Genomic DNA, 20821 nt, shown 5'->3' with positions numbered 1-20821 from the left:
ATAATTGTCTACAATCTAAACTAAAATTCTCTTAAATGGAACTTAAAATATGCACTTAGCTTTTATCTTAACATTTCCAGGGTCAAGTCAAAGAGCAAAATCTTCAGAGATCTGGTTTCTTTATTGATCAGAAAAAGGAATGGTATCTTGGTCGTATGTAAACAATATGACAGTGTGTAGCACATAACCACTTCTTCTTATGGTTTTTGTACATAGGTAAACTGGGTACGTATTAGCATTCTCTGAGGATAAGAGAAAGTGCCCTCTTATCCAGAATCCATTTATACTCTATCATGTGTTATAATGTTTATCATTGCGACATAAAATCACCTACAACATGACCAGTTAAAAGAGAATTCTTTGACATGAGTCTGGCCACCATGGAACTCTGGATAGATCATGGAAAGGGTAATCCTTGAGGACAAGACAGCGACTACATTTATAAAAAAAATATTTTATGCAATCAGTGCAAAGCTTTTTTCAGAAAATTGTATAAAGTTTTGTTTTCTTTATAACTTGTAAAAAATAGTTTAAGCTATCAGTGGAAAGCTTCTTTCATAAAATTTATAGTCTTCTTCAAAACCTATAAAAATAGTTTATGTATCAGTGCAAGGCTTTTTTTATTTCTAATTCATAAAGTTTTCTTCACAACCTATAAAAATAAGTACGGTATATGCTATCATGCAAATAGTTTTATTCATAAAGATTTATAAATTTTTCTTCACAACTATATAAACAGTAAATGCTATAAGTGCAAAGCTTTTTTTCTTAAATTTATAAAGTTTTGTTTTCTCCATAACCTATAAAAACTAGCTTATGCTATCAGTGCAAAGCCTTTTTCATTTGTATAAAAATTTAAAAAGTTTACTCCATAACCTATAAAAAATAATTTATGCTATTAGTGCAAGCTTTTTTCATAAAAAAATTACGAATTTTTTTCACAACCTATAAAAATTAGTATCTGGTATCAGTGAAAAGCTTTTTTTTGAAACAAAATTTATACAATTTTCTCCATAACCTATAAAAAAATTAGTTTTATGATATCATGCAAAGCTTTTTCATAAAAATTTATAATGTTTTTATATAACATATAAAAAATAGTTTATGCTATCAGTGCAAGGCTTTATTCATAAAAATCTATATGAATGTCTTCATAAACCTACAAAAAAAAAGGATCATGTCCAGATTAGCGAACTCACTATTTTTTAAGCCATTATTAGACAACTATAATATATGCATATATATATATATATATATATATATATATATATATATATATATATATATATATATATATATATATATATATAATATATATATATATAATATATATATATATATATATATATTATAAAGTATGTATATATTGATATGTAAATCAGAGAAGCATAGTCTTGAAAATAAGGTTTAGTGGGTTCACTAATCTTGACATGGTCCATAAAAAAAGTGTATGCTATCATTGCTAAGCTTTATTCATAACAAAATTTATACTAGTACCTATATATGCTACCTATAAAAATAGTAGGCTAAATGCTAACAGTGCAAAGTTTTTCCATAATATGTAAAAAAATCAAAGAACTGATGAGGTTGGATGGTGAGGTCTGGTCTAGGTCTAAGAAAGGTTAGGTTCGTTCCCATCGTTCTGCACTCACCCCAAAGTTTCCTTCACAACCTATAAAACTATATATGGTACCACTGTACTTGTTTTCCTTTCTGGTGTTTGGGAGGCAAATAAACAAACATCGGCGGTGATAGAGTAAACAAGGACCGGAGCTGAAAACCCTAACATACCTACTACTGGTTACATAGGTTAAGTCACGAGTCAGACGCCAACTCTCACTACAGTAAAATCAAGCTTGCTGGTCTTATGTAATTATCCATTATTATTAACCAAAAATAGTAATAATAACGTATATATAGGAAAATAAATCAATGAAAATCAGTCTTACCTAGATCTGGGAGTTCTTGCATTGTTGATGGAGGAGAGAGCTTCTGTTTGTTTGGGTCCCCATCTCTTCTTAACTCATGTGGGGCAGCAATCGGTGATTTTTTTTCCTCATAAGGGTGGGTGGGCTTTCTCTTTACTTCCTGATATCTTAATCGAGTGAACGCACAACGGGTTAAGGAATGCAAAAGAAAATGCATAAAGAGTCACTAACCACAAGGACAAGAACCACATCCACAATTTGCAAATTGTTCTCACATAGTCGGGAACCCAGAGGTCAGTCGATTCCTCAGCCTCCAATATCGTACCAAAATTGTCTGAATTATTGTTTTTGTAAAAATATTGTCGTACAGTCATGATTATAGAATATCGTTGTTTTTCACCAATAATACTGTATTTGTATCACTAATAATGAAAGGAAGTAAACTTTGTAATATATTTCCTATTTATTCATATAATAATTGAATAAAAAATGTAAAACAAAAACGTAAATTTTCTGTAAGTTATATAAAACTAATTTTTTTTAAAAGTTTGCATGGTAACGAAAACATTTATGTATATTCTGCATATAAAACAAGATTTCGGCCTACTCCGCTATGGGCTACTTGACCAGTAATGAAATAAAACTAAACTTTACGGTATATTAAGCCTCTAAGAAACGAACCTCCTAATTATAATTAATTATATAGATCTGTGTGTAACAGTAGTATACTGTAAAAATTTAAATTGTTGATACTCACATACTTATAGGGCCAGTTACTCTAATAGTGATGCCAAGCTGGACGATAACACAGTTCTCGTGAGCAGTGAGCTACTTACTCAGAATCAACTTGTGTGGCCGCCAATCATGTGGCTAAAAGGAAAAAAAAACTAATGGTAAGAGAGGAAAAGAAGACCAAATTTGTCCCTTCATTATTTCGATAAAGATAAAAATCTGCAGATTATCGTACATTATCGCATATCGTACGTAAGGTATTGTTTACGTACAGAGGGTCAAATGATCGTATTTGTATGATAATTATCGCACGTCTGGGAAACCTAATAAAGAGAGGTTCTGTTACCTACAACACTTATATAATTTTATATTTCTGAAAACGCACAGTATAAATATATAAAGAAATACAAAATATTTTGTGTATACCAGTTGGCATGGTACATCTGTGATATGACTACGACGAATTCAAGATATCAAGATACATATATAGAAACATATTGACGCTGATTTGATATTTTTTGGAGAGAACAAATCAGCTCTTATCGGAGAAAATGGGTATTTTAGTAGGAGACCTAAAGTATATTTCTCGCATCCTACTATCCGGAATAATATTTCAAGACATGTTTATTTAATCATATACCGGTCTAAAACTGTAAGATAAATAAAAATCGACCATTCCTCGAAATTCGGCGGTCCCTTAACTTACGATAAGAGGAGTTGGAAACTTACTTTCATAAACACTTGTGGAAGCAGCGCAGAAAGGTACAAGATTCACTTTGCCATTAGGTATAAGGTTTTCAAGAATTACGTATGTAATTTCATGATAAGCCAAATAGAAAAGAGAAAAGTGGAACTAACATCGTTGGTATTGCCCACTACCCCCCCCCCCCCCCTCCCCCCCCCCCCCCCCCCCCCCCCCCCGAAAATGAATGTTCATAGGACATCAGACGAACATACTTTACAAGCTTGTAATACACTTAAAAAGTACCCGTTTTCGTGTACACTTTTAGGTTTCTGCAAGCCTTAAATATGCTTGAAATAAACCTTAATAAAAGCCTTGAAAGAGCTTCAAAATATCTTTGTATAAACCTTCTAAAAGCCCATACAGAACCTTAAATAGGCTTTCTAAATGTCTCATAATTACCTATTAACTGCTTTTAACATAGTTTGTAAAATCCTGTACAAAACCTTAAATAGGTTTTATAAATGCCTCATAATTACCTATTAAGAGCTTTTAACATAGTTTGTAAAATCCTGTACTACTTCCTTAAATTAAATAGGCTTTAATAAATGGCCTTCATAATTACCTTTTAACTGCTTTAAACAAACTTTGTAAGGATATTAAACAACCTTATAGAAGCCCTGAAGATTGTTTCACAAGGCTACATGAACCTGTAATGGCTTTTATTAATCACTTTCAAGACCATAAAATGAAGGTTCATATACATTAAAATAAACAACTTAGGAGAATGAAAGTTTTAATATTGCTTATCGTTTATTTTGCATGAAAATGAAATAAATGAAATAGAGCCACTGACTTGTTGCAGTGAGGACCTACACCTGCTTTAGTATTTACTTTGATAAACTGATGTTGCCGGGGTGAAAAGTGTAAAACTAGTGTAAAACTGTTGCGGATGGGTGATCTGCACAAAGTAAAAATCTTTTAATCATAGCCGTGCTCTTGCATTCATTTTTGGAGATTTACATCAATTTTCTTCGAGGCCTATCACTAGCAAGGATAAAACATCCTTATTTTGTTCATCCAGCCCACTCTTGATTTTTTTTATTATAAGACCATGGCAAAAGTAGGTACTTATTTATTATCCATTAAAATAGACGACGGAGGGAATTCTGTTAATTGGACAAATATGAGAGAGGTAATGGTGCAAAACAGTGTTCTTTGGATAAAGTTTTCAAGACAGGTCACTTAAATAAACAATTTAGATCTATAACACTGAAGCAACGAATGCAGCTAGCCTCACCCAAACAATTTATTGCTTTGTAAACTCCACATTGAACCACCTCAGATCTCTAAGAAGTATGGAGATTTTATGTAACTTTGTAATAGTGTCTTACCAATTGTCAGAGTTCAGAGCGTATGAATTTCTTCAAATCTTTGCCACACTAAACTAAATAGCTTTTCATAGCATTTACGTCCCAAAAACCACCTTTAAAAAAATACATATATACAGCTTTTATAAATTCTATCATGTACATCAAGGAAGTTTTAATAAGTATTGGCAATAAAGTATGAATTATCTATTATTCATCTTCATTGCATCCATGATGATTTAGCTTTTTAAATATTATTCTCTATTCTCTTGAAATGTTTACACAAGCAATAATTTCCCCAAATCATTTCCAAAATATCTCTGAAAAAAATAGTAAGAACAAGTTCAATTTCCATGTTGTGAATGAACAAACAGACAAATGAATAAAACCACTGAAAAAAAGCCTAAGTGATGAAGTAATGAAAACATTGATTTCTACGACAATGTGAAGGGTACAGAAGGGATCCTCATATGGAAGAGAATCATATATTTTGCATAACTAATGAATTCTGTAAATTCAGATCCTTCTCCTAACAGAATTAAAGGATACAACTAAGGCGTAACTAGTGTTTTGAAACTGAAAAACTGTTCGTAAAAAGACAAAAGGGTGTATCTATTTCAACACCCCTAAGCATAAGAAAAAGTAGAATTTTAAAAATTATATTACTCTTACTACATTCTTTTGCAAAACTCTGTGCCAAATTTATTTTTAATACAGTTAGGATTAAATGAGCAGTTAACAGGAACATTAGTTCAAAAACTTTAGATGGCTCTCCTGAAAAAGTGAAAAAACTGATATACTCCACTTCCACTTGGTAGTGACGAGATCACTCAGATTCTGAAGTAATCTCATCTGGAGAAAGTACATAATCTAAATTTTCCATGCATTGCAAGAAACTTCCTTCCTCCACTCGGTTATTTTCACTCCTATTAACTCCTTCCTTGAATGCTGAATTCACAGTGGCACTTTTTATCCTATGTTTTTTCACTGCTACTCTAGTGCTAGTATTTTTCAAATATGTTGAAAGAGCTGATCTATCTTCTTTGGGATCAACTTATAACAACTTCATTGGGGTTAATAAAACCAAATCCGTTAGCTTTGGCATGACATTACACATAGCTATTTTTTTTATTCCTGACCTTCCTAAAGCACTAAAATACTGCCATATAAAGTCATCTGCCAAGAGTTTCATGGTGGCCCTAACTACGCCCAAAACTGCACCTTTCTCATTCTTCTTTGGTTTAGGAGCTAAGTCCATGAAGATTCTCAGCAAAGTGCTCCTGTTCTTCTTGGTATCTTCTCCTTCAGCAAATTGCTTTTCAAGTTCAATGAGCTGTTAAAGAAATGTCAGTTTGAAAAAAGTTAGGTAAATAAATTAATAAATTTATAAAAAAAACATATTCACACTTCAAGAAAAAATAACCATACTATTTCTAAGAATACCATCACCAATATAGCTAGTAGCATTCTTAGTAGTGGTATTTTCTTTAGCGATCCCCTCAGGGATAGTGGTGCCAAAGGTGATGCACTGAAGCAAATGTTAGACGGTGAATGAAAATGGTAAAATTTAGATAGATAGAGTACATTCAGTCAATTATCATTACCAAGGTGGTACAATAATTGGGCAGCTTTTATACAACACTGTAGCTGAAGGTAACAGCATTATTGGGTAAAAATTGAACACCACCCTTTAAGTATGATCAAATACTGTTTTATATGAAGATTCCTAAAGAACATTCAGCATAGTTCCATCATTTTCCACAGATCTCCCTAGATTTTGAGCCATGAAAAGAGGAAAAACAGGCAATTTTCAATTCTATATAGATATAGTTACGGCATGTGATAATCTAGTATAATATGAGTATCAGCTGAGAATTATTCCAACTAGGAAGGACATTCCAGTCTTTTATTGTTACATACTATAGCAAAACGTATTCATTTCTTATCCAGTGACCCTAAGAGTTTAAACGTGTGTATTAATGCTGTGATCAAGATAGAAATTAATTAATGCTGACAATGATTTATAAGGAGTGACATGGTTTGACTGCATGAGGATGGGAAATATCGATATGTGAGGTAAGGCATGCTTGAGATGAGAGAGCAAAGCGTATTGGAAAGGTATGCATAGACAAGCAGGACAAAATCAGAGAATTTGTGGTAATATCAATATGCTTACGAAAGAAGGAAAATATCAGGACAGGCCAAATATGCAGGATACATAAATTTATTGATGCATTCTTAACTTAGGGAGACTACAGCAAGCAGGGTTTCAAGTGCAACTGTCTCAGAAAATAGAAAAACGTGAAAAGTAAGGAACTAAGGAAGAAAACAACAGTCAAAGACAAAGAATTCCACAAACACCAAACTAGGCACCTTTCCCACAAAGATAAAGCAAAGTACCCAAAGCTGTATTCAGGAGTACAATAGTAATTTTGTAGTTAGCTAAAGTGCTAATATTCTATCTATCTATAGCCTGTCAATCTCTAGCTACAGGCACACCTTCATCCCATCCAATTTTACCCTCAATCATATATTCCTGCACTTTCTCCTCCCACCTCATTCTCGGTCGTCCACGCCTCCTCCCTTCCACATCACTCATATACAATCTCTTAACCAACCTTCCAGTCTCCATTCTCTACATATGTCCAAACCATTGCAGTGCACTTCTCTTAATCCTTCCTACCACATCCTCTCTCACTCCACACTGTCTTAGTACTCTTTCATTTGACCAACTATCCCTCCATTTAACTCCACATGCACTTCAAGGCAACCCACATCTAAATCCCCATTTCCGTCTCATCATAACCGCTAGTTTTATCCTTCCATCTATTACCAATCACTCCTTTTGCTTTCTCATCCTCCCCACTCCTAACCACACAACTACTCCACTCACCCTAATTTTCACCATTGTCTGACAAAGGCTTATATAACTGACATATAATACAGTATACACAACCCACTTACTTCTTTTTGTGAATTGGCTTTAAAACCAAATTTTTGACGAGTATCGAAAGGATTGTCAAAAAATTTTTTGTCAGGAACTTCTGTTGAAGAGTTTAGTTTATTTTTGATGTGCTTTACATATTCCTCCAGTGTTTTTGCTCGAGATGATATATCCTTCAGCATGCGATATATCTCCAAATCCTGAAAAGAAAATTGAAAGCTAGTATCACGACAAAATAAGCTGGAGGCATTTCTGCCATGTATGGTCACCCAATGAAGTGCTTTGGCGTTGAAAGGATGAGTTAGAATAGCATAATATTACCACCATATCATATATGGCACAGCCTTATCATCATTTTTAATGCCTCAGTCTGAAGACATCTGGTACACTTTTAATGAAAAATATTGTTGGTCCACGCCAGACATGATGGGGTGAGCTGGGACAGTTTGTGGGACATATTGGGTGAATGAGGAAAATTGTCCATGAATCCTTTAGCACAGTTAATGTACACTGTAAAAATGTACTTTCTGGATAACGCATAGAATAATATAACAGCTGATGATTCCACCAAAAAGTAGACATTTAGTTTTGTAACTGAATGTGGGAGATGAAAATAGTCAAAAGTGGTTTTGTTTTCAAAAATGAAATTCTACAAATGTTAAAATGCTATCCTTTCATATTTCCATGCATTATAAATGGGCACTGATCATTTACCTTTCTGTTACTAAACACTGTTTGAACATCCTTCCGTTGCATGCTGAACGTTTCCACCAAACTTCTAGCTGCACCTGCCATCAGTGTAACAAAATACAATGAGGAAAGAGGAAACTGGATGGAAACAAAAATGTACAAGAGTCTGGCAGGTGGAAATTTTTTAATAAGTTAAACACATACCAATATTTCAAAATAGACATTTTGTTGTTGTGGTGAAGCTTGGTGCAAGGTATTGGAAGTTGAAACCACAATCAACTATAGGCAGTTCTTTTTAAGCTATGTGTACAATGGGATATACAAGGAAAGAGTAGAGCATTTCATAGGGAAAAATTTCCTCAAAGCAGTATGGAGCAGGCAAAGGCATAGCCTTCAGTTTTTTTTAATGTGATCCTATTGGGAGACATTCCCAGATGAACAATCCAAACAGAATGAACAAAACCTTACACTATTAACTTACCAGCAGAAGTAGGAGTAAACACATCCTTAACAACATCCGATGGGCTCCTCTCATCTGGGACAGGCGTGCACTCGAGATTAGATTCTGTAGAAAAGTACAAATGAAGCTAAGTATTAATATTACAGGATATCTTCTGTTACTTCCATTATTTCAAGATTTTTTTTCTACAGAAAATATCTAACACATTAAGGTGTCATATGACTGAATGACAATTAAAAATTTTAAGCTTTGTTTAATATAAAACAAGGGGATACTTTTACTATAAGTATAACAGAAATCTATATTGTGTTATTTTCTCAGGACTCTCTTTTCATATTAATATGATATAGCATACCCTGGAAAGCATCGGTGTCTTTGGTGATGAGTTACTCTTGGTGACTGGACTGATTTCTTCCTCACTTGAAACGTCAACATTTGAAGAGGCATTCTGGATAGATGCAGATATAGTTCTGTCTTTTCCATTTCCGCCTTTCTTCATTTCACAAAGCTTCACACTTTGGGCTGCTTTTTTTTTCCTAGAAGGTCCAATTTTTGAAGTTCGCTATCTGTGGTATTTTGTGTACCCAACCTCTCAGTGATATTGATGTCTGCCTTTGACATGCTTTCATGATAGTCCTTGAAGAGACCTGGTAACAGCACCCAGGTATTAATATTAGGGTCAGGACAGGTTTTAATAAGTTTCCTCACAGACAATTCGTCTACACTCCCTTTCCTGGGCTGGTAGCATCGAGCCGACTTGCTTTTTTCAGCTTTCATTTTCTCTGTGGTCTTCACCCAAGATGCAGGTACTGTCATCAATCCTGGCATCTCGCCAGTGAATTGAAAGACAGCCCATCGTTTCTGTAAGAAGATAAATATCAAAATTTTTGGATAAGCCAAGTTGCAACACTTCAACATAAGATTATATATAGGCTATGTGCGTAGGCTAACACAGGACATTTTAAAAATTATATCTAAATGGATAGACAATTACGGGGTTGTTTGATAAAGTGATTGCAATTTCATATCGGGAAAATACTTTTCAATATAAGAACAATTAAAGATTCAATAAATGAATATAATTATAACTTTTCTACAGATATTTGAGACAAATCATTTGCATACTATAAAATTAATAATACATACATACATTTTACGAGAATGGTTTTAAACATTACAGAAAAAATATGGACACTATTGTATAATAAGTTATACTATGTGAATAACTGAATGGAAAATTTTAAGAAATAAAAAACATCAATCACAATATGAAATCTGATTAAAACAACATATTAAAAAATTGGATTTATTTCCTGTAACTTACAGAATCTTTTAATGGAAATGCTGGATATCAGAGAGGAAGTGGGATGTAGAGTGAAATATATAGATAGCTAAAATTGAAACTCAATGATTTATTAAAACATAATAAAGTATAACTACTTACTTTAGATTTTTCCGATTGTCTTGAAGATGCACGGTTGAGGCTATTTGACATGCACGTCTTCTTGAAACAAGGAGGCCTGTCTGAGTCTGAGCCAGACATTATCTAGAAATATATAGGCAAAGAAATAAAAAATTATTGGATTGGTCCTCAAATTGACAGCTTCAATAAATGGGGAAAAAAATTTACTCTCCCCTTTGCATGATAAACTTTGATTAGCACCTGAAAGATAAATTTAACAATGAAAGCTAATTCTCACGTTGTTTTCCAATAAAACTGATGCCTAAAAAGTGCTACTTAACTACAATAAAGCTATCAATTTATTGCATAAAATGAACTTACATGGAAAATCTTCTCACAATTCATCCCACATAACCAGTTTGTACAGTATATACTGTACAGTAATGAAATAAGTTGACTAAATTTTCCAATAATCTATTAGGCCAAATTATAAAAATTTTGTAATGTTCTTACATTCATCAGGCATTAGTAACAGGTACGTCTTTCATCAGCTAATTATCTTCTAAAAAAATAAAAATGTCAACGTTCGTTTGCTCAAAATCTTAAATCTCCGAAAGTTCTTCACAGATTGCTTTGAAATGTTGCATTCAAATACACACGTTTTTATATAGTACCAAAAGGCACCAAAAGGCAGGGGTTGGAGGGCGTGGGGTGGTTTGTTTGAAGGGCTTCCCCGAAGCAGAGCTGGTTATGCCCGTAGACCAGGGGTGGCCAACCTATGGCGCATTGCACGATTACAAGTGGCGCACTATACCCCAGAGATAATAAAAGAAAAAAACATGCTTGCTCATAAAAAAGAAAAAATAATAATACTAACACACACACATATATATATCTATATATCTATCTTATCTATCTTTCTATCTATATATATATATATATATATATATATTATATATATATATATATATATTATATTATATATATATATATATAATATATATCTAATACTATATATATATATATATATATATATATATATATATATATTATATTATATCTATATAATATAGGATATATATATATATATATATATATATATATAAATATATATATATAATATAATATATATATATAATATTTATATATATATACACAGTGGTACCTCGATACGAAAGGCTCAACTTACGAAAAACTCGAGATACAAAAGCTAATACGGAAAATTTTACGGCTCTACATTCGAAAATTGCTCAAGATACGAAAGGTTGTTGCTGTAAAGTCCGAGATTCGCCCGGACCACCGATAACAATTATGAAACTCGTGCGCCTCCAACTGAGTAGACTCGCCACCATCCTCCTGCTCTCCCATTGGTTTCTGATGCTAGTCACCACCATGAGATCCTTCTCTCCTATTGGTCAGCATCCCTCCCATCATGCATCTACTACGGTGCGGCGTCTTCGGCCACGGCATGGCATCATCTGTATCATACGCACGCGGTATTCGTTCGTTCTAACGATTTCGTTTATTAACGTAAATTCGTTAGTGATTTCGTTGTAGTAGTATACTTTATCGTGTCGTGTGAGAACTTTACTTCATACTTATACTTACTACATAACATAATTACGTACAGTATATACGTAGTCATGGGTCCCAAGAAACTTGAAATTCACGGAAAGAAGAGGATGCTCTCTTTGGAAACGAAGATGGAGATTATCAAGAAGTATGAAGCTGGTACGCGATTGAGTGTGATCGCCAAGGAATACGACCGAAATCCGTCGACAATAGGCACCATCCTTAAGCAAAAGGATGCCATCAAAGCAGCTACACCTTCCAAGGGCGTCACTATTTTGTTCAACAAGAGGACGCACGTGCACGATGAGATGGAAAGGCTTCTTCTTGTCTGGATAAAAGACAAAGAAATCGCTAGCAATACGATAACGGAGACGGCAATCTCCCACAAGGCCAGCGCTATTTTCGGCGATTTGATTGCCCAGGCCGAAGACGTTTGAGGAGAAGGGACATCAACACCAACCCCAGACTTCAAGGCTTCGCATGGGTGGTTCGAGAAATTCCGTAAACAGACTGGCATCCATTCGGTGGTGTGGCATGGGGAGGCTGCCAGCTCGGACACGAAAGCGGCCGAAGCCTTTAAAAAGACGTTCGGCGAGATGATGACCAAGGAAGGCTACAGTTCTCAGCAAGTCTTCAACTGTGATGAGACTGGCCTTTTTTGGAAAAAATGCCTATGAAAGACAGGCTTACGCTCGCACTTTGTTCGAACGCCAGTGGGGATTGCAAAGTGAAGCCCCTACTGGTCTATCATTCCGAGACTCCACGAGCCTTCAAGGCCCACAAAGTGCTTAAGGAGAAGCTTCCAGTGATGTGGAGGGCTAATGCGAAAGCCTGGGTAACGAGGCTTTTGTTCACCGAGTGGGTAAATCTGTGTTTCGGCCCGACAGTGAAGAAATTCTTGGAAGAGAAGTGCCTCCCTCTGAAATGCCTGCTGGTGTTGGACAATGCCCCTGCTCACCCTCCTGGCCTCGAGGAAGATATCCTAGTGGAGTATTCCTTCATCAAGGTTCTTTATCTTCTGCCTAACACCACCCCTCTCCACCAGCCCATGGACCAACAAGTGATATTGAACTTTAAGATGCATACGAAACATCTTTTCAAGAGATGTTTCGACATCACCGATACCACAAACCTCACCTTGTGTGAATTTTGGAAGGAGCATTTCGATGTTATGATATGCATCCGACTCATTGACCAAGCTTGGCTGGAGGTTTCGAGGCAAACCTTGAATTCCTCGTGGAGGAAACTCTGGCCTGATGCCGTACCCGCCCGAGACTTCGAGGGATTCGACGTGAACAAAGCTGGTGCTGCAGATTCATAAACAGTTGACGATCCTGAAACCGTTTTGCAACCAGATCTTGACGAGATCGTTGCACTCGGCAAGTCCATGGGGCTGGTCATCGACGAGGACGACATCAACGACCTTCTCGAGGAGCACCAAGAGGAGCTTACGACGGATGACCTGAAGGAGTTGGAGGCCATGCAACATAATGTCGTTCAAGAGGAGTTCTCTAGCAGCAGCGAGGAGGAGGACGACGACCCTATGACAACGGCAGAAATTAAGGATGTTCTAGCTGCTTTTCATAAAGTGCAATCATTTGTAGAAAAAAGGCACCCCGAAAAGGCTTACACAAGTATGCTTGCACAGTTCGATGACGCTTGCCTGAGTCGTTTCAGGAACATTGTGAAAAGTAGGCAGAAGCAATCTTCCTTGGATAGTTATTTTCTAAAGAGGCCTTTAGTAGGAGTAAGCAAAAAGGAAGATCCAATTGATACTAAATAACAGAAAGTTGAAAGTGGTAATGAAGTTGAAATTTTGTAGAAAAAAAAAAAAAAAAAAAAAAAAAAAAAAAGCGTACGTAAAGTATAAAAAATAAAAAAAAAGTAAAAAAAAAAGTAAAAATAAAAGACAAAAAAAATTTTTAATTTTAGTTTTTTGTAAAGTAAGTGTTACAGTTTTGTTAATGTGTTTCGCAAAGTTTAGTTTATGTATGTTTTCCTTACATTTGTTTATGTGTTTCGTAAAGTTAAGTGTACGTACATACATATCTGCCGTTTGTCCTCCTTCTCTGTCGCCACTTTTGGAGATAGCCTCACTTGAAAGGTAAACTTCCACATTTTACTACATACGTACAGCATTTCTTGTATACCATGTACACTAATCCACTTTATTTACAGGTAATTAGCAGTACGTATTAAGTTAGGTATTGAATGGTCCAAATTGTTGTAGTATTTCATTGTTTATAGGTCAATTTAGCTTTATTATGAAATTTACTGGGGTGTTTTCGGAGGGCTTGGAACGGATTAGCCATTTTATATGTAAAATGCAGTCCAAGATACGAAAAGCTCATGATACGAAGGTCGCCTCGGAACGGATTAATTTCGTATCTCGAGGTACCACTGTATCACACACACACACACACACATATATATATATATATATATATATATATATATATATATATATATATATGTATGATATTTGGGTATTCATTTATATATATATATATATATATATATATATATATATATATATATATATATATATATATATGTATATGGGTAATTCATTTATATATATATATATATATATATATATATATATATATATATATATATATATATATATATATATATATATATATATACACACACACACACATATATATATATATATATATATATATATATATATATATATATGTATATATGTATATATATATATATATATATATATATATATATATATATATATATATATATATATATATATATATATATGTATAAATGAATTAGCCAAATATGTCCAAATTACCATACTTAAAGGATTGAAAGGGGGTTAAAGTTTGTGTGGCGCATCTGAATTAGAAGTGAAGAAAATTGGTGCATGGGAAACAAAAGGTTGGCCACCCCTGCCGTAGACTTAGTAACTTTCCGAATTTTCAGTGATTCCGGTAAACATATGACTTACTACAGGCAATCCCCGGTTATCGGCAGGGGTTTCATTCTTGGCGGGGTGCTGATAAACAAAAACCGCTGTTAACTGAAAACACTGCAATTTATGGCGCTTATGGTGCCAAATTTCGGTTAATGGCGTCGATAACCAGTTAATGGCACCTCTGTTAGGTATGTTATGGCGCCATAACTCTTTTATCGGTACCTTATGGCACCAATAACTGAAACGCAGCCCTTATGGCGTCATAACTCGCCGATTTTATGGCGCTAGGTAAGCACCATAAAACTGGATCACCATTAACCGAGACCGCTGATAACCGGGGACTGCCTATCTGGAAATAATACTATGGGGTAAGACATCAATGGCCACAAAGTGGGTAGATGTTGGGAATGGGGAATAGAGTGAGAGTGAGAGGAAATGATAGGTAGAGGGGATGTTAAGAAGAGAGAGAGAGAGAGAGAGAGATTGGACAACTACGGCAGCTATGCAAAACTTAGGATGGACAGTGAACAAACAAAATCAATAAAAACTATTATCTTGGTTATGAAGCATTGCCATGCAGATGGAAATATCCTCAATTTCTTCACCCATGTCTTCAAGTTTCCATAAATCAATCTTCACGCCCCTTCTGCAACTCCTGATATAACCTGCAGATTTACTAATGTCTCTGTATACATTTGATCTGACACAAAAACATCCAATCTCTGGAGTCAATAGAAATAACCAATCCCAAGGTATTTGATGCATACAACTTTGTCATGATTGTTTTGAGTAACTTGAAAACACCTCTGATCTTGAATGTGTATGTAAATGTTGTTTGAAGGTTCTGTGAAAATGCATGAAGAAAGCATGGGTGGATCTCTAATACTACACTCTGAAGCTTGTTGTCTTTGAATTCCCTTGATCATAGAGACAATTGGTCGATGACTTGATCTTACCATTTTCTTCAATTCTCCAAGCTTACTATCAAATGGGTAGGTACTTACATTGTCTAAGCTGCCATGCGCATTAGCAACATCAGGGAAATGGAGATGTGCGTGAACATTATACACCATGAATGAGTTTCCATAGATTTCTTTGCCGCCATTTACAAACATCCTCATTAACAACAAGGAGTGCACAGACACTATTGTAGTTCACAAGATGCTGGTAAATTTTGACGTTAGCCATCAAATCCATGAAGACGATTTTTGCAGTGTAAAGCTGCAACTGTCTCAATTCAGTTGCTTTAAAGTAAGGAAGTTCCTGAAATGTGCAAGGCTTCCAGCTGAAACAATTGGGAATGAACTGTCTCAGCTGTGTCATCCTCTTGTTTAATTTTTCAACATTTCCAATGGACATACGACACCTACCTGATCTGACCTGTTCCTGATGTCTTAGAACCAAAAATATTCCACGTTAATATCTTTTTCATGCATCCTCCTCCTTGAAGCATGAAATCTGGTGGAAAGCATTGTATCATGTCAATTCCTAGCTGTAATAAAGGACTAGCCTATCCATCATGTTTGTGGTGATTTTTGTCAGATTTAGCTCTAAAGCTGGCATCAGTCGTTAGTACAAGGTCTGATGTATGAGGCCAAGTCATGCGATGTCCATCATGATGTCCTCGACTTTCACACTGATCACAACCAAAATATGAGGAGTACTGCTTAACACATTTTATTTGTGCACGACCTGGTGCATCACAAACAACAGCATTAATCACTATGGAAAACGCTTTGCCACCAAATTCCTATCCATTTCTCATAAGATCTTTAATTTCAGAGATGAAGTCATCTAAATATTTTAAATCTTTTGGTTTTCCAGGCGCAACGGTTAATAACACTGGAAACACCTTGTTTGGTCTTAAATTATCAATGCGAACCATTACTGGCCAAGATGATAAACTAGTGCTCTTGAATAATGGTAGGCCATCATTATTTATTGTGAGAATTAAAGTGTCAGTTTGTTTGATGTAACTATCTGGATATAGTCCTAAGTAAAATTTAACTGGGCTTCAACTCCAAAGAAGTAGTAATCATGTCCTGATTTGTTTTTTATGTTTTGAGAAACATTAGTGTAAGTGGCTTTGCACAAGGATTTATGAAATTTTGGTAACTTTCCAATAAAAATTCTGTTTGCGCAAAGCAGAAAGAACACCATCAATTTGGGTTGTTGTCATGTTTGTGGAGATAACTGTAGTTTGTAGATCATGCCAAAGCGTCCCAGGTGCGTGAGGATTGACTGGACCAAAGCATGCTAAGTCCTCATCACTGGATTCACTTTGTTCAGAAGAGCTATATCCCACTAGCATTGCATCACAATTCTCAACGCTGTTAATTATTACTTCATCAGAAGTACAAGGGTGAAGGGTAGTATCTGTCAGAGGAGTAGCATTAGCATCAACTGCTTCCTGAACCAGTGCTGTCAGACACATGATCACCTAGCCCCGGAAATGTCTCATTTTCAGTAAGGACATTAGCAGCAAGAACATTTGCTCTTGTTAATTCACGCTTTTTTCGTGCTGCTTCTCTGTACTCTGCTGCTTTCCTTGTTAGATATTTGCGTCTTGACTTCTTTCTCCTTTCTGCATCTTCAAAGAAATAATTTTTCAATAATTCTTCACCACTATTACTTTCATTCATCATGCAGTACTTTAAAAAGTTGAAAAGAGGTAACAACAGTTAGCTTAATGGTATATGGCATACTTAGATTTCATAATGAAGTTATATACATTTGTTACAGAACCATACATGCCTAGACTTATTTTTAGAATTATATAATTGGAATTCACTGTACTGGTACGTGGCAAGAATGGATGTGCATGAGTCTACTGTCTGGTTATTTGTTGTAATAAGACCCTTGCATTCTGTACAGCAACTGAAATATTAAAAAGCATACCATATTAGAAGATTGCATAGTAACTGAATAAACTAAATATATACAGTAGTACCTCGTACTTCGAACTTAATCCATTCCAGAAGGCTATTCGAAGTACGATTTGTTCGAAATATGAAACAAATATCCCCATAAGAAATAAAGGGAATCTGGATAATTCGTTCCAGCCAACCCAAAAAGCCCCCCTTTTCAAATTTTTTCTATTATTAATATGTTCAAAAGTTAAATTAAGAGTGTAAAGTAATGAAACAGTACATTATATGAAGTAAAATTTTTAAAATGTTATTTTTTCTTTGTACGATTTACGAACTGTTTGGTAAAAATGGCGCCGGGAGGAGAGACAGGAACCCTTTGAGCAAACTGAATTGGTTGCAGTATGCAAAGGTTGATAATAAAATCCATTTTATTCATATATTAGGTACAAGGATAATCAAAGGAATCGATAGTGTGTGTCTGATTGTGTGTCTGAGAGAGAGAGAGAGAGAGAGAGAGAGAGAGAGAGAGAGAGAGAGAGAGAGAGAGAGAGAGAGAGAGAGAGAGTAATCAGCATGTTTACACTTGGATCTTAAGAGCACGAAAGAGATTAATTATGCCACAATACATCAAATTACTGTTGGCAGACGGCAGACATTTAAACCAAACATGAGGATTTTGCAAACAAATAAGTAACAAGTAAAGAAAGCAAGAAAAGGAAAGAGATAAAATAACTTTTTACTATGAAGCCATTTAAACAAACAATCGAAGGCTTGCAGAAGCTGAAAGCGGCACCAGTTTGTTTATTAAAGAGCTGAGTTACTTTTACAGTAGTAAAAAATCGTAAAAAGTAATTGTCACTAGATTGGTATTTTACCATAACAAAAATAAAAATGATTTGGGCAAATCGAGTGTAAGTGAAAGAAATGGGCCAATAATCATCCCAGCCAAGCTGAGAAGTCAGTGGGAAGCAGAGCCATTGTTCCCTCTCCCCTCCTCTTTCTCTCTCTCTGTATCATCTCACTCAGCGCACTGAACACTAACTTGAGCAAGCTCATTTTTAATTTATTTTGTCAAATATGGTTCTCATTAAACTATATATTGTAAATGAAAAACAAAATTAATGCAGTTTAACTTGTAAGACCCAGTAGGCCATCGAATACAAGTATAAACTAGATAATCAGTCAGTTTGAAGTCCGAGCATTTGTTCGACAAACGATACAAAATTTTCTCGAAATTTTTTTCCTAAAACGGAAAGTTCGACAAACGATGTACCACTGTATGTATATATATATATATATATATATATATATATATATATATATATATATATATATATATATATATATATATTCATATATATATAATATATATATATATATATATATATATCTTATATATATATATATATTATATATATCTATATTTATTTACACATACTAGGCTATACACTAATCGGTAAGGATTAAGAATGTGGGATCCACTGACCCTTTATATAAATAAATACAACCTAGCCTAATATTACTTAATCTAACCAACATAGCCTATGTTATTAAGAAGCAGATTTATTGTAATTTATGAAAGTTAGGTTATGTAGGCCTAATACTAAGTGAGGCTAGGCTATTCTTAGTTCTAAACAAAGAAATTGATGAGGATCCCACATTCTTTACCCTTACCTCCTATTCTCCTTAACTCAGTGATGAAAATTAAAGATTTTGAGATGTGCTCTGGAAATTCACAATTTCAGAAATTTTGTCATTTAAAAGAAAGCTTTTTTTATGTTATTTTACATATTGTTTTAATAAATTCAAGAAGCGACAGACCCTCCAGCACCTCAAATGTCCTAAAAATAGGAGATAATGGAAACTGAAAATTGTTCCTTGGCACCTGAGCTCTCAATTTCTGGTACTCTGTCTTAACTTTAGGTGTCTACTTTTTTATAAGCTTGCACAGACTTAATAATTAGTAGTAAGAATCACCAGCTTACCAACCTTTTGTTTGGTTAAATTTATGAAATGCCAATTTATCTATGCAAAAAAAGAAAAAGAAAAAAAAAAGCCCTTGGTCAGTAAAATAACCCTAGGGCCCCAACAAGCTTGAGGGCCCTGTGGGAATCTGGGTTTTGGATGCATTAGCCTAACCTAACCTGTGTCAATCAAGCATTAAACCTAGACTTATTACTTAGCTGGGGACGGCCACAGGGCTCCATAAATTATATAGGTTTACTTAATTTTTGGCCGAGACCTTGTAGTATAGCCTACATTCTCGTCAATTACAGTCTAGCCAAAAGGCTTGCTCACATTAGCCTAGTAGCTACTAGTAAAACCCTTAGCCTATAACAAAAGCAACTCTTCCTAGAGTCGTAGGTAGCCTAATATGAGAATGCAGAATTAGGCTATGTTATTCCTTACCGTATATTAACGGCTTTTCTCTTAACTTGCTATAAGTATATATAGCTAAAATTATATAATGATAATGGTATAAGCAGCTATCACTTACCTCTGGGTGTTGCCTTACTCACGTCACTGTGACTTTGTCAAACATCTGAATTTCGCGCCGCAATTTGTTTACGGTATTGCAGAGACATCTGGTGGCGGCATTTGGTAAACATTTTTGCGCACAGTTCAAATTTCTCCATCACATATCATTGCTGTATCATTTTGGGTTTTTTAAAACACATTTCAGTACTCTATATGCTGTTGTTTGCTCACCAAATGAGGACGAAGGTTTAAAACAACAATTAAATAAATGAATTCTTCCGAAGAAATGGAAAAACCTTTAATTTCCCTCAACAGGTGAAATGAGGTTTGTACATGTTTTTGTGCACCATAATATTACGATTTTTGTGCATCACTATATTTCTGCACGTGACAGGTCTAAAATCAACGAAAAACGCATAATTTACTATATATCGAGTTACAATATCATTGACATCGTTGAAAGTTTGTGAAGTGCCTTCATGAGCCTGAGATGAATAGCGTATTCGAAGCTCACGAACGTTCGCTTCCGGGGGTGGGGGGGGGGGGGAACCTAGAGAGAAGTCGATTGGAAGGTTAGAACAAAGAAAGGTAAAAAGGATTCATAAATTATCACAAACTCGATGCAAAGGCAAAGACATAATATGGGTCCGTCAGATGTCATTACAGATAGAAAACATAATACCTTGCAAAAGGATGATGGCATAAAATGAAGTTGGTCATATTGTTTTAAACAGAGGATTTGCAGAAAATAAGAA

The 20821-nt window shown here is 34.8% G+C and overlaps 1 protein-coding gene across 2 annotated transcripts; it reads right to left on the bottom strand.

The window, feature by feature from the left end:
• Positions 1 to 4196: 4196 nt before the first annotated feature.
• LOC135225007 (uncharacterized) lies at positions 4197 to 20289 on the bottom strand. Of its 2 annotated transcripts, none has more exons than XM_064264296.1 (7): positions 20086 to 20289; positions 10251 to 10352; positions 9162 to 9667; positions 8828 to 8911; positions 8371 to 8444; positions 7677 to 7856; positions 4197 to 6045 (listed from the first exon to the last, which is right to left on the bottom strand). In XM_064264296.1, exons 2-3 carry the CDS (start codon positions 10347 to 10349, stop codon positions 9317 to 9319), a joined length of 450 nt encoding a protein of 149 aa, XP_064120366.1. In that variant the 5' UTR covers positions 10350 to 10352; positions 20086 to 20289; the 3' UTR covers positions 4197 to 6045; positions 7677 to 7856; positions 8371 to 8444; positions 8828 to 8911; positions 9162 to 9316. Both variants share the same exon structure in this region, with proteins under 2 accessions (XP_064120366.1, XP_064120367.1).
• Between the last annotated feature and the right edge of the window lie 532 nt (positions 20290 to 20821).

This window comes from Macrobrachium nipponense, chromosome 12, assembly GCF_015104395.2.
Source record: "Macrobrachium nipponense isolate FS-2020 chromosome 12, ASM1510439v2, whole genome shotgun sequence".
Taxonomy (NCBI): Eukaryota; Metazoa; Arthropoda; class Malacostraca; order Decapoda; family Palaemonidae; genus Macrobrachium; species Macrobrachium nipponense.
The sequence above is the reverse complement of the archived record's forward strand: the minus strand, read 5'-3'. Positions and strand labels throughout refer to the sequence as shown.